The 14806-nt window shown below is 32.3% G+C and overlaps 1 protein-coding gene across 1 annotated transcript in view; it reads left to right on the forward strand.

Moving 5' to 3' along the window:
* The first annotated feature begins 8796 nt into the window (after positions 1-8796).
* The window catches only part of LOC134280721 (uncharacterized), a 43124-nt gene continuing 37114 nt past the window's right edge, over positions 8797-14806 (forward strand). Inside the window, exons 1-8 of the mRNA XM_062763169.1 lie at positions 8797-9130; positions 10022-10168; positions 10863-11036; positions 11187-11270; positions 11833-12006; positions 12164-12266; positions 12515-12681; positions 14436-14624. Of these exons, the coding sequence (XP_062619153.1) occupies positions 8828-9130; positions 10022-10168; positions 10863-11036; positions 11187-11270; positions 11833-12006; positions 12164-12266; positions 12515-12681; positions 14436-14624 (1341 nt within the window). The 5' untranslated portion in view covers positions 8797-8827. The remainder of the gene's footprint in view (positions 9131-10021; positions 10169-10862; positions 11037-11186; positions 11271-11832; positions 12007-12163; positions 12267-12514; positions 12682-14435; positions 14625-14806) is intronic.

A 14806-nucleotide genomic window follows, 5' to 3' on the forward strand; every position in this document is an offset into this window, starting at 1 on the left:
TAGATACCACTGATGCATTTTTCTAGTAAAATATCCAAATATGAAGCATGTGTCAGACTCTGTGGTTTCTTTTATTTGAAGCTCACCGGGATATATTGTGTCGACATAATAACGGATTTACCCATTATTAATTTACAATACGTCGTCGATATATCTATATGTCGACTGGATGGCTACAGCAAGTGTTTGTCTTCTTTTCATGTCAAAGATTTTGAACAAATTTTTATGAATAAAATTTTGTGATTTCAATTTAATTTTTTACATGTATACATACTGCCAATCAGAAACTCGAGCATTTTTAGATATCAGCTTCAGAGTAATTGTCTGTGTACAATCAGGTTGTTTTTTAACAAAGCAAATTTTGCAAATGAACAATGACAAGGTAAGTAAATTGACAAGTTCCATTTTTATTGAAAAAAAACAGCTGTCAATGATTTCAGAAAGGCTGGATTTAACTTCATCGTAGGGAATAGCTATGTATAAAAATGAAAAGTCGTAAGTTTTAATGCTGTAGATTTTTTGTAAAATTTTGTGATTTCAAATTTTTTAAATATCCGCATTTGATTTATACCACTTCTAGAACATATTGTTGTACAGTACTCCTGAATTTTCTCATTCACTACTGTTAATATTCTACTGAGTAGTAAACAAAGAGCTTGGTGGAACATTTACTGGAATCCGCTATGTATCTTTGTAAGGATTTTTATGAAGTTGTGGAAACCAATGTAGATATGGTAATTTAAATTCTTTTTGGCTGTTGGGAGTATTAAAAATATTCAAAGGTGACATATGATTTCAAAGAATATCCTCCGTAGAAAGGAAGCTATGAGTATAAGCTTGATTAGCACTAGTAGAATTAAAATTCAAGTTCCTATAAAATACATTTTATTCAATAAGCCTTACAAACGAAGACAATTTTGTTACCTGCTTTTTCAGAAGGGACCAGTATATACTGATCACGTAATCTACTTAATCTTTTCTCACTTCTGAATTATTGAATATTACAGAAGGATAGAGGGCTCTATTGCTCCTCACTTGGTTAATGTATAAACAAGTCAGCAAAAACAGAAGCACAATTACGAGGGCTGTTCAATAAATAATGTCCTGGTCTCTATGACATACAACATAGAATTCATATGAAATTAAGCTTGACTTTCATCATGATTAAATTTTTAATGAATTAATTACAGTTTATGTGACTACTTTTCATCACATAGTTTCATTGTGAGAAGCTGGAAAACAAGGGCTATTCTGGACACTGCATTAAAAATGAATGGTAGGGAATCAGTAAATTAGAGTGAAATTAAACGGCTCATGAAAGCTACTGTAAAACTCGTTAGGAATCCCAAAGAATTGTTGAATTTACAGCAACCAATTCTCTTTAATAGACACATGAGAAGGTGGGTTTTAATGAATAAAATCATATAATGGGCATCAAAAAAGGGCACCCTCCTTAGCGACAAGGACTTACATGTACAACAGCCATTGTACTGTTTGCAAAAATTCAACAAATTATCACTGATGATGTTTGATTGACTTTCCGCCACAAAGCAAGATTGATAGGCATAATTTTACATGTTTTAAAGAAACATTTGGCAGTTAAAAATCTTAGTACTCAATGGTAACCCTATGTTATGAAAAATGAGTGAAAATGACAGCATGTAAGAATACCTAATTAATTATTTTAAAAAATCAAAAAAATGTAGTCTTCAACGTTTGTCTGAAATTCAGATAAATAATAATGAAACTTGAATCCATTGCCTTAAACCCTCAAAAAAAAATTTACAATAAGATGCACTTGACAAAAACAGCCAAAGTCTAAGAAGAGCCAAGAATTGCAAAAGCACAAAAATAGTTCTATTTGCCATTTTCTAAATATGAGTGGTTTTGTTGTTCAAATTCTTATTCTGGGAGGCGGTTCAATTTCTGGAGAAATCTAGAAAGCAATTTTTTGCAAAATAAATCGAAAGGTTTATGAGAGGATGGAACCAGAATCAGGAATCCACTACTTTATATTTCTTCATGACAGCGTCCAAACCTACATGCCATGAAGAGTAAAGGCGTTTTGGGGATAATGTTTTGTCAAACCAACAATATTCGCCTGATCTTTCACCCTTTGACTTGTTTCATTTTCCAAAGTTGAAAAAACACCTTTCAGAAAGAAGAAACAAGTCCAGGAAATCATAGGATCTGCCATATTCCAGTATACGTATGGCCGTACTCAAAAATGTGTTCTAAAAACAGTCAGAAATTGGATAAAAATGTTATGGACATGTGTTTTGATTAAAAGCATTGAAAAGTGTTTTTTTGTTTCTTTCCGAGCACCGAAGGCATTATTTATTAAACAGCCCTCGTATGGCCCGTCGGAATTTTTTTTTGGAAAACTTGGCCTCCGTCCGAAAACTACATAAAGGTTTTCAATGAAGAACTTAAGCATTCTATTAAAATCACATTCAGTACTTGTGTGTACAATCAGAGTGGTTATTAACGAAGTCATTTTTGATATGTGATGAAAAAAGTTCCACTTACATTTTAGAATTTTTTTCTGAAAAATTGATTTGAATAAATCTAAAAAAATTGTGGTTTTCTAAAAGTTCTTTTGAGTTTTTTGAGAATCCACATCTAATTAACTCCGCAGGGTATCGAATAAGGTGAAAAGTTGATTCAGATTATTGCTGTGTTCATATGTAAAAATGGAAAGTTGACAATGAAAAGAAGTCGTTTTGTTTTAGCAGACCTCTTTTGTCCTTCATATGAAGTAAACAATTTTTGATTAAAAATCAGTTAACGTGAAAATTTACCAAAAAAAAAAAACACTTGCTGTGAATTATTTATTAAGTGGTTTTGTCTCTCTCTTCCGACAACTACAGCCCCGCCGATGTTGTTAATATACTAGTAGTTGAAAATGAAGTCCCCAGTAAGTAATCATCATAAAATATCCTTAAAATAGAGAGCCCGGTTATTTAAATAAGCGGTAAAAATCTTTCAATATTTATTAATATTCGCCTTTTCAATAAAAATGGAACTCATCAATTTACTTACATTGTCATTTGCAAATTTATTTTGTTAAAATAATTCCGTTTGTACACACAAGTACCATGAAGCTGATATTAGAAAGATGCTTTAGTTTCTGATTGACAATATCTTTGTGGTTTTTGGAGGCCATGTTTTCCAACAGTCTCTTGGAATTTCCACGGATACCAATTCCACCTCGTTATTAGCAGACTTATTTTTGTATTCATATGAAGGAGAATTTTTGTTCAAAATCTTGAAAAATAAAAAAAACCCCACTTGCTGTGGCCTTCAACTCGAAATTTAGATATATCGACGACGTATTATCAACTAACATTATTTATTTCTATTCTTATGCAGCGATATATACCTTGAAATTCATCACACATGCATATTTAGGGTTTTACTTGAAATAGACGTTAATGATAATGCAAAAGCATGCTCAACTCTCAGAAGCAATTTTTAAAATTGAGGAAAATTCTTGACAAACAAATTGATGAAACAAGAATATATTAATATATTTTCGTTTCAAAGTTATCAAGAATTTTTCGTTTTAAAAGTTCTATGCATGCTTTTGCTTATCAATGAAAACCGTATGCAGCAAATACAATTTATCAGAGTCAAATGACAATTGAAAAATACTGACTGAAGTTTTTCATACTAATTTTTAGTCCATTATTTACACACTAAATGGACGACGGTATAAATCCTCCGTTATTTCCCAATTATGACAAGGAGCACACAGCGGTTGTGACGGGTGGCAGGGAATGGGGATGCTCACTCCTCCATGGCACCTGATAGCACCTCTGATGTTTTGGAGGTCTCTGTTTGGTGTTCTCCTATTTTGTATTGTTTAATGGACTATTGAGCTTGAATACTGTTCATTATCTCCATATATTTCATAATTAATATGATAGGTAGTTAAAGGCCTAAGTTACACTTAACACACTTTATCAGAATGACTTAAGTGTTTTAGAAACGTATTAAAAAAGTCTTTTAGAAAGTTAAAGGCAATAAGCGAACAGGCTATGGCACCGTTTTCTTTAACAGAAGATGATAACAGAATTTGAAAGACTTCTTTTGTACATAATACTAGTATGTTCGTGTTTCAGCTGACAAGGTTTGTAACAATTTTTTTTTTCTAATGCTTATTATTATAATTAATAAATTATAATTTGAAGAACTTTATATTGGGTCTGGATATACTTATAGAACTTATAGTCGCATTACACTGTCAAAGAATGAAGTTCTCAAAATCATCTTTCAGTATCTAATACTTTTAACATCCCAGTCAACCAAGGTGAATTCTAACTAACCTATCGGTACTGGATTCACAAACGTCCTAAAATCTTTACACACAAAGAGACTGTGTACGCACCTAGAAGAACGGGCTTCATTTTTAGCGGTTCTTGTGGGGACAATTATGAATTTATCATGAATACTCCATACCCAGTAATTTTGTTAAACTTCAAGTACGTTAGTTGTTACATACACTAACGGTTCAGCAAATGCTCTACCAAGCCCCTTTACTCCTTACAAATCTATCAAATACTGTAAAGGAGAAACACCAGACTTACTGTGCCCCAGGATATTCTAGAATCCGTTAGTGACTATTTAGTCAGCTGCAGATTCTTAAAATCTCCGGAAAAAAATAAAGTAAATTAAAAAAAAAATTTGGAAGCCAAAAACATTAAAATGTACAGCTTTTCTACACGTCTTACTATCTCTCCTAATAAAATTGCTTATCAGTAAAAATGGAACTCTGAAATTTTAGTCTCTTGACATCAAATACTTCGAAAGGAAATTTAATCTACATAACAATACACATGTACTCTGAAGCTGATATCAAAAGGATGTCGAAGACCCTTATTGACAATATTTATGTTGTATTTTCGGAGACCAAGTCTTCTAACAAACTGCTGGAATTACTGTTGACAAGTACTTTTACCGATTTTTTTTTATATTCCTATATATGAAGCAGAATTAAAAAAAAAAACTTACATGAGAAGAATTCAACATTTGCAGTGGACTTGTTTATCAATTAAAAATCGTTTTTTCCATTCATTTAACAACAAATGTGAGTAGGTGTAAGAAGAGAGATAACTTGGAAAGCTATTTATTTTTCCATATTAATAGTCTTACCAATTGTAGAAACATAGGTATATGTAATTTTTTTTTACAGATTAATACTCTTAAATCACATATTTGTGGGTTAGAAAAAAAAATTCCTGGATATTAAATGCCCTACTTAGTATTCACATGGAGGGTTTAATTTGAATTAAATGTAAGCTACTGTGAATGAAATTTGAACAGCATTCACACGGAGAATTTAATTCGAATTAGTTTAATGTGAACTAATTTACTGCGCATTAAATTACTTCGCATTAGCACCGTGTGAATTCGCATTATTTTAATTAGCATTATGCCCTTTCATACGGAGAATTAAACTCGAATTAAACGTAAGTTACTACGAATTAGTATACAGTTAAAGTATATCATTGAGGGAGTTAGCAAGATTTCAGTTCCCCAAGACCAGGACTATTTTCCAAAGCGCAGCGCGCCGAGATAAATAGCCGTGATCGAGAGGAACTGGAATCTTGCTAACTCCCTCAATGAAATACTTTTTAAAGGTTTTATTATAATGTAGTAGTGTGTATAATATGCATATATAATAAATAAGTGTTTTAAATTTAATGTAAATAAATTAAACTACCATAATAGATAAAAGTATAAAAAGCTTGATCCGCTCCTTTATATCCTTAGCCCTTTACCTGTACACCTGTATATAGATAATTAGTTACCTTAGGGCAGTTCAAAGGTTTTGGAGTGTTATTTTCGAATGGTAGTTTGGTTGTCAAGTTGATTTTCATTGGTTTTATTCTTATGGTCATGTTTTACCGCCAAAATATTCATTCTTTGTCTTGTTGATTAATGACCAAGACTGTATTTTATGGACTCCATGACTTTGACTTTTGGAGACTGACAAATTCCATTTTCTGGTAAGGGAACTTTCCTTATTACTAATTGTAGTAATATGTCACTGATTTGATTTTTAAAGATCTCAATTTCACTTCATATTTTATGTATGACCATGAGAGAAAGATGTTATTTTTATGATTGGAATTAAAAAATCAGTAATGTATTATATTATAAGTGTAAATTGTTATATTCAAGTTACACCTTATATTTTTAATGATCGAGATATTACTTTGTTCAAAGTAAATTTAAAGGAATATATATTTTAATGTATACTGTATTAAATTAAATATACATGTTGTGTAAAAAGCTGTAAACATCACACATTCATGTGGTAGCCTTTTCCCACAGAATGGTGAGGAATTATTTGTTTTAATTAGTACTATTTTTTATGCCTTTATATGGGAGAAAATATGTAATGATCCAGATATTGACTTTAAGAGTTATCTCCCTTAATTGAGAGTAAATGTACATATATGTATATCATCTATAATATATATCATTATGGATATGTTAACTATGAGAACTACGTGTATAGATGATTGATGATTGATTTGATGTGCTATATATTGTTGTTTTATTATATTTCAGGGCTATAAATTTGTATTGTAAAGTGCTCACTGTGTCAAATAAATAAGACCTGAACCCTGACAGAGGCGTGTTTGTTTTCTTCATCACCACCCCTGTTACGAATGGCGGGGGGTTAACTTCAAGATACAAATAGAGGATTACGAATGGCGGGGAATTAGTTTCAAGACTAATGCACGGGGAATTAGTCCATTAGCATATTATAATTAGACTGATTCAAAAGTAAAATCTAGAAGATTACGGATAACCTGGTAATTAGCTTCCAAAGAAGGATTAGCTCATTTAACTAACGCACGGGAAATTAGTCCATTCACTGAGATTTGTAGGGAATTATTCACATTTTACTGCCTTACTTTTATATAGGAAAAAATCAGTAGAGGAAAAAAAAGTTTCATACATGTACTTGATGCATCGGAGAATTTAATGCGAATTAGTTAAATTTGAATTAAATTACTTCACATTAAATTACTTTTCATTAACTCCGTGTGAACACTAAGCGAAGCTAAATCGAATTAAATTATTTTGACGCATGTGTAAGGCCAGAATTAAGTCACAGGACACATACTAGTGGTTAGATATAGGTATCTGTGCTATATTTGGTTCAAAAATCAAGGAAAAGTATGTTAATCACTAAATAAAACTATCAGAATGATCCAGTGTGTATATAATGGCCTAATAATTAGTATGAAAAAACGTCAATCATGATGTGACTTTATACGAAACTGCTGATATTCTTGTTTCATCAACTTCCTCGTCAATAACTAAAATACCCTATTTTTTAAAAGAAAATTTCAAACATAGAGCATGCTCTTGCGCATCGAATCAACTGAGAGATATTAATCCTGTATGCAGGTGATGAATGTTCATTGATGCATTAGTAAGGAAAAATGATGATTGAAAAATTCATGTCATCAAGTTTAATTATCAATATGTACAATAATTAATCTTTTTTTAGATGAAAAATTATTTATTTAAACAGATATATAAACATAAAATCTTTCATGTTATTACTGGAATGAACGGTCGCAGCTATTGCAGAAAAAATTTAAATAACCCGCTTACGCGGGTTATGTATTTTTTCTGCAACAGCTGCTTCCGTTCATTCCAGTAACAACAAACAAAGAAAGCATTTTATTGTTTAAGTTAGGCTTTTAGATTACCATTAACGTCTTTTTCTTGTTAAATATCAAATTAGTCCTTTTCGAGTAAAATATCAGAAAAAGAAACAGATGTGCCAGACACTGGTATCTTTTATTTCAAACTCACAGAGATACTTTACTATTGATTTGATTATCATATACGCACTGAATTGTCGAAGGGTTTCACAGATCATGACAAGGATCGAGCACACAGTGGGATGACCGATCGGCATGGGATGCTCTCTTCCATGGTACACGGTTTCACCTCTACTGTTTCAGAGGTCTTGTTTGCTCTGCTCCTGATTTGTATTTCTTGAATGGGATACCGTTTGCTATCTCCAGCTCCGCCGTGTTTTATAACGCCTTCACAGACTTGCATCATTTATAGATTTTTAGATATCGATCACTGTTCGTTATCTTAACATTTTCATCCTAGAATTATTTATAAATCTTAAATGTGTAGTAGTTAAATTACAAAGTTAATATTATTTGTTCAATTTTCTATCTCTTCCACAGCTTGAAATTCCAAAATCAAGGAGAACATGTTGAAGTTCTTGTGCTTAATATTGACACTGGTAGTACAGGCGATTGTTTATCAGGTATCATAGGATAACATTTGAACTGAATTACCTATTCTTGTTTCAAAATCGTAATAGTGGCATACGTTGCACATGATACTACAGAGATATTTCACTCATGCCATTTGCACTGCAGGCATAATACAATGAGTCAATCAACCTATCGAAACTTGGGAGATGTACGTGCGCTCTTGTGTTAAAATTCGGCACACTCAGCATATGACCCATTAAGAGATTGATAAGAAATGGGACATTTCTTGGTCGCTAAGTCTTCTACCCACACTGTTGACAGAATTCTTGGTTTCAAATTTATTTCCAAATAAAAATAAAACATTTCACTCGTTCAAATAAAAAGAAAACAATTAGAATAAAGAAAAGAAAGTTAAATCCTTATCGAAATTCAAATTGTTGTCTGTCAGTGCATATGTAGCATAAAAAACAAGATTATCAGTCATATGATGATTACACTACGGTATTTCTCAATAACCATTGTATATATAAGAGTTACAGAATAAGACACCCCACATAATAAGAATGGCCGAGAAAGCTTCCCTCCTTGTTGCATGCCTGTTAGCATTGAACACAATCTACTGTCTTCCGGCACACTCACCGGGGACAAAATTTTCTCCTACACCGACTGAAAAATTTTCAAAACATGCAGTGCTAGACCCAGATGGAAATTTTCATTTATTTTGGAATTTCAATTCCACTCATATAACGTTTGAAGCTCATGTAAAAACACACGGATATGTTGGCTTTGGACTCTCTCCAAATGGAAAGATGTACCCAGCAGACATCGTCGTTGGATGGGTAAAGCATGGACATGCATTCTTGAAGGTAAGACAAAAAATATTATGTTGCAATAGATATACTAGTATACGATTTAGAATTGTTCGTGTTTTCTTCCCAAACTGTTCATTACATGACAAAAACCATTAAAAAAACTGCAAATTCTGCTTATATAGTACAAAATTATGACAAAATAAAAAAAATTTAAAAAGAGACATATATTCAGAAGGAATGTAAAACATAAACAACACATAAGGAAATATTCTTTTTAATTAAAAATGTTCTATTTAAATTGTGATTAAATGCAATTTTATCGGTTCAGATGTGTTTTTAGATTTTCTTTGATTTTATTATGAATGTAAAAAAAAACACACTGAAAAATTTTCTACAAAATTTAAGTGAAACAATAGAACAAGTTCTGGTGTTACTTTGCTTCCATTTTTTTTTTTAAAATGCAACAAATTTATTTAAAATCTGTTGTGATCAATGGATGAAGAAACGCCATGGGAGCGCAATGATCGCAGTGACAACTCCGTGCTGTCCCGTGTAATCTCATCGAAAAAATAGCAGTAAAAACGCGATAGAAAATTACTATTTGTTATATATTCGTCTTCACGTTCGCACGGAGCTCCCAATATGTTGTTGGAGATCTCACTGCGCTGCTACGGTGATCATTAGCACGTTCTTATAATTAAAATTTGTTATGTATTCCGTTGTGCGCTGTAGGATAGATCACCTCGGCGTTTTGCATTTTTTAGCAGTAATTACTATTTGTTACATATTTGTCATTAGCAGTAATTACTATTTGTTATATATTCGTCTAGAATAGAGCGTCATTAGCAGTAATTACAATTTGTTATATAATTTATATGTTATGTATTTTGTCTAGGATTTAGAGTGTCATTAGGAATAATTTCTATTTGTTATGTATTTGTCTAGGATAGGCACTCCAGTGGCCATTTTGAACCAGTCATTGATGCTTCACAGGACTGGGTTCTTCTTCATGGAGCAGAAAACCACCATGGAACCGTGATCAAAACTGTCCGAAAACTGGACACGTGTGACGATGATGACGTCAAGATAACGGTAACCAGTATGTTTGGTCCATTAGCTTAAGATTTAAAGGTCTAAAAATTCTGTATACAATGATTAAAATGATCATAAACCAGTTTTACACATATACTTTTAACTTTGTGAAATTTCGTATAGATGTTTAATTTTAAATGTAATGAATAATTTTTTTTTATGCCCAATTTGATAATAGTTTTCTTTTATGTTTGGTGATTAATAAAGCATATACTACTCGCTTCTGTACACTTGTATGTCAATGAACTTAATCTCTAATGTTTTCGTTTTTGATATACCTTTTGAATATTAAGTTTGTAAAAGATCTTTATGGTTCGGGTGTGCAATGATACTAGTAGTTTACAGTACATCGTTAACATTTACTAAAATTATATCATCTGTTAGACATCAATTTCGTATAGATGTTTAATTTTAAATGTAATGAATAATTTTTTTTTAGCCCAATTTTTTTTTCTTTTATGTTTGGTGATTAATGCATATATACTCGCTTCTGTACCTTTTGAATATTAAGTTTGTAAAAGATCTTTATGGTTCGGGTGTGCAATGATACTAGTAGTTTACAGTACATCGTTAACATTTACTTAAATTATATCATCTGTTAGACAATTGTGTTATAGTTTATATATCTTCTGTTCAACAGGCCAACGGCTGTGCCAGTGTTTTTGTTTTGCATTGTTTTACTCATGTGTTACAGAACGACACCATTCGAGTAATCTACGCCTACAGTGAGCATGAACCACAGCACGAGGATGGAGGTCTTGTTTATCATGGAACCCACAGAGGAGCCAAAAGTCTCATGCTATTAACTGAGACCAAAAAAGCTACCATCCCAAGTGACGTCATAACGAGAGATCTGCTGAATAACAGGGTATCACTAACACTTAAAACAGACATTATCCCAATTTAAATTAAAGATATATTTTATCTTTTCCCAATGCAACATCAAGAAATATCATTTATCTTACGTCTTGCCTTTTTTTTTTAAAAAAGTCTCATCTTCATTTTTAAAACGTTTCAGTTTCTTATACCAGATGTTGACACCTTTTATATGTGTAGAGTATTTGACCTCTCTGACTTTGGAAAGAAACATCACCTGATCAAGGTAAACTAGTTTTATTTTTCTCTATTAGTCTGGATCTTCCAGAGACTTTTCATATGATATTAAATATCCAATCATCGATTTACAAAAAAATGGTGTTAATCAGATTTGGATGCTTAAAAATTCCTAGGAATTTTTCGTAAATTTAAAATAGCTTGATTTTTCCAAAATCAAAAATCCACAAAGTACGACTTTTTAACATTTTATATAATCATTTTCCATGATAGATAAATACTCCAAAGTTAATCAAATTCAAAAAAGTTCAACTATACACAAGCTACTATATGTCCAAGTTAACGTAAAGTTAAGTATTGTAAAATATGACATTTCTCACACCAGCTTGAGTCAATCAGGCTTATTGATTTATGCTATCTTAAATGCGAAAGTTTGTTGGTTTTTGATTGTCATGGATATAGCAATTCATATACCTTTTTTATCATTTGTGTGCAAAAAATATCAACTCTAACACTTTGCTATCCCTTACTCTAAGACTAACCCTAACCTTACCCTAACCCTAAGCTAATCCTAACCCGTACCTCTGAATCCAAATTTCGTTGCATTTCAGTACGAACCAATAGTACAAAAAGGCAATGAGGAAGTCGTTCACCATATTCTTCTACACAAATGTTCTGGGATAGACAGAAAATACATTGGCGTTAGGTTTGATTGTAACCACAGCCACAACCCACAGCTTAGGACCTGCAGCAACATCATTCTGGCTTGGGCAGTTGGAGGCGAGGTCTGTTTGTACGCGTCTTACAAAGAAAACACATTCCTATAAAACTGCATGAAAAACGTTTATGTTGATTAAGAGTCAGTAGTTCCAAGAGGGAAAATACAATGATATTGTGTACAAGTCTAATGTTTATTTAAGTGTATTGACCTGTGAATTACAGGCGTTTTATTACCCTGAGGAAGCTGGTCTACCACTCGGAGAACCAGGGGACAATGACCTTTTCATTATGGAGACTCATTATAACAACCCTAACAGGAGAAATGGTACGTCCATGTCTACACTTTTTATTTACCATTCTTTACCATTTTGTCAAGGTGTTTATAGTTGTGTGGTAATATTTAATGTAAAACAGCCTCTATGAAGGCAATTAGTGATCTTTCCTTGCTACTTTCTTTGGTCAAAACTTTATATCGTTATGTCAAACAAATAAAGAGTTTATTAACTTTAAAATCAACGGTGAAGAATTCCAAAGTCCTTTTGAATGTAAAATTTGATCACTTCTTTTTCACAGATTTTGTGGATAACTCTGGATTTCGTTTGACCTTGACCCCGACACTTAGAAGACATGATGCCGGTATTCTGATGGCAGGGATTGCAGTCAATGATTTGCAAATTGTTCCTCCATTTGAAAAAGAGTTCCTGTCGAGTGGATTTTGTACAAAAGAATGTTTGAAAAAGGTTATAAAGCTTCCAACAATCTATTGGAATTCACATGGGTACAAAGTGTGTCCCTCTATAAACATACCTATTTTTGTATTCATATGAAGCAGAACAAGTGCCAAATTTTATGCCTGAAAAGAATAAAACAATTGCTTTGGCCTTCACCTCGACATTTAAATATATCGACGACGTATTGTCAATCAACAGTGGCACCTTCCATTCTTATGGTGAGCTTGAGATAAAAGATACCGCAGTCTGACACATCTATTTCATATTTGGATATTTTACTTGAAAAAGACGTCAATGGTTATCTAAAAATCAAGCCCTTTGAGAAACGTGATGACTTTAACTTTACAATCGTCAACTTCCGGTATTTATGCAGCAATATACCTTCATCACCTGCATGGAGTTTATATATCTCAATTGATACGATACGCAAGAGCATTCTCTACGTATGAACAAATTCTAAAACGAGGTAAATTATTGACAAACAAGTTGATGAGACAAGAATATCAACAGTCTCGTTTAAAGTCATCATTTCGTTAGTTCTATGGTCGATACAATGACCTTGTCAGCAAGTACAATTTATGATTGAGTCAAATGCTGACCGACGTTATTAAAACTACTTGTTAGTCCATTATTTATACACTGAATTGACGACGACTTTTTTCGCTATTCCCCGATCATGACAAAGAACACACGACGGGTGTGACCGGTCAGCAGGGGATCCTCACTCCATAGTACCTGAACCCACCTCTGATGTCTGTGTTTGCTCTGCTTCTATTTTGAATTGTTTTATGGACTTTTGATTTTGAATACTGTTTGTTATTTCCATATTTTTCATTAATTCGATTACTTAAATCAATTGTAATTGAAAATTCACAAAAACATATTGCTTATTTTTTTCATATTTTATATGAAAATTTGTGTCAGGAAAAGGAATAAAAACACCTACTATAAAAATTCACACTTGATCAACAAGCAAGAGAGCAAAAACATCCCATATTTTTTAGATATATCTTGGTTGCTTCAATCATTTTACAATGTATAGCGTTTAAAGGCGTCAGTAAAAGTAAACTGTTAATAAAAGAGAGATTAAAAAAAATACTCAATTTTTTCAATATATAATTTTAAAACACTTTTATTGCATAACACTACAAATGTGGCACAATAAAGTGATATATAGTGTTTTCAATTTTTTTATATATAATGCAAATTAAGGAGTTGATCCTTGAAGCACATTGAGAGGGAAAATTGTTCGAATTTTACTACGGAATTTAACTAAATTTGGCATCAGTCCTTCGAATGAGACCTATAAGAAGGATATGGAGAAAACGAACAGTATTCAATCTCAAATTCCATAAAACAAAACAAAATAGGAGCAGAGCAAACACGGACCTTCCAAACATCCGAAGTGGGATCAGGTGCCATGTCACAGTAGATGCTAACAGTAAAAAGATCCATCACTACTCAAAAGCAGTGAGTGCCAAATAGGATGGATGTCCAAAACTTGCAGCCCTCCATGGGCAGATAGTGGCGTATCAATAAGAGTAAATATTATTAGAAGATTGTAAGGCAAATAAACAATTAAACAGTTAATAGAACATGCCAGTTGGTCAGGCAGAATGTATAATGTTATCTGTATTCGATTACTCTCCCTTGAATGTTTTAGGCATGTACTACATTCCAGTTAAAATATATAATTGTTTATATATTTTATGCTTTATCATATCAAAAGCACGTAGTGATTAGTATATCTTGTTATTTTACAGGGTCTTGATGCTTTCTCTGACGGAGTAAATGTATTTGCAATTTTGGAGCACGGTCATTTGCTGGCAAGAAAAATGAAGACCAGAATTTTCCGGAATGGGACAGAACTAGAACCGTTAGCCGTGGATAATAATTATGATTTCAATTACCAAGATTATCGATACTATCCCAAGCCAAGGAAACTAATATCGGTAAGTTCGTCACCGGAACTACACAATTTCAATTTCTTTTGCTATCACTGTCATCTGCTAAGAATATTTCAACACTCATAGCCCGTCCATCAAAACAATGAAAAAAATAACAAGGGACCGTCTGTGGACAAAGGACTAGAAAATATGTAAATTAATTATACAGCCTATGCGAATTAAAAATT

This window comes from Saccostrea cucullata, unplaced genomic scaffold (assembly GCF_032062105.1).
Source record: "Saccostrea cucullata isolate Sc308-1 unplaced genomic scaffold, CSIRO_AGI_Scuc_v1 ctg67, whole genome shotgun sequence".
Taxonomy (NCBI): domain Eukaryota; kingdom Metazoa; phylum Mollusca; class Bivalvia; order Ostreida; family Ostreidae; genus Saccostrea; species Saccostrea cuccullata.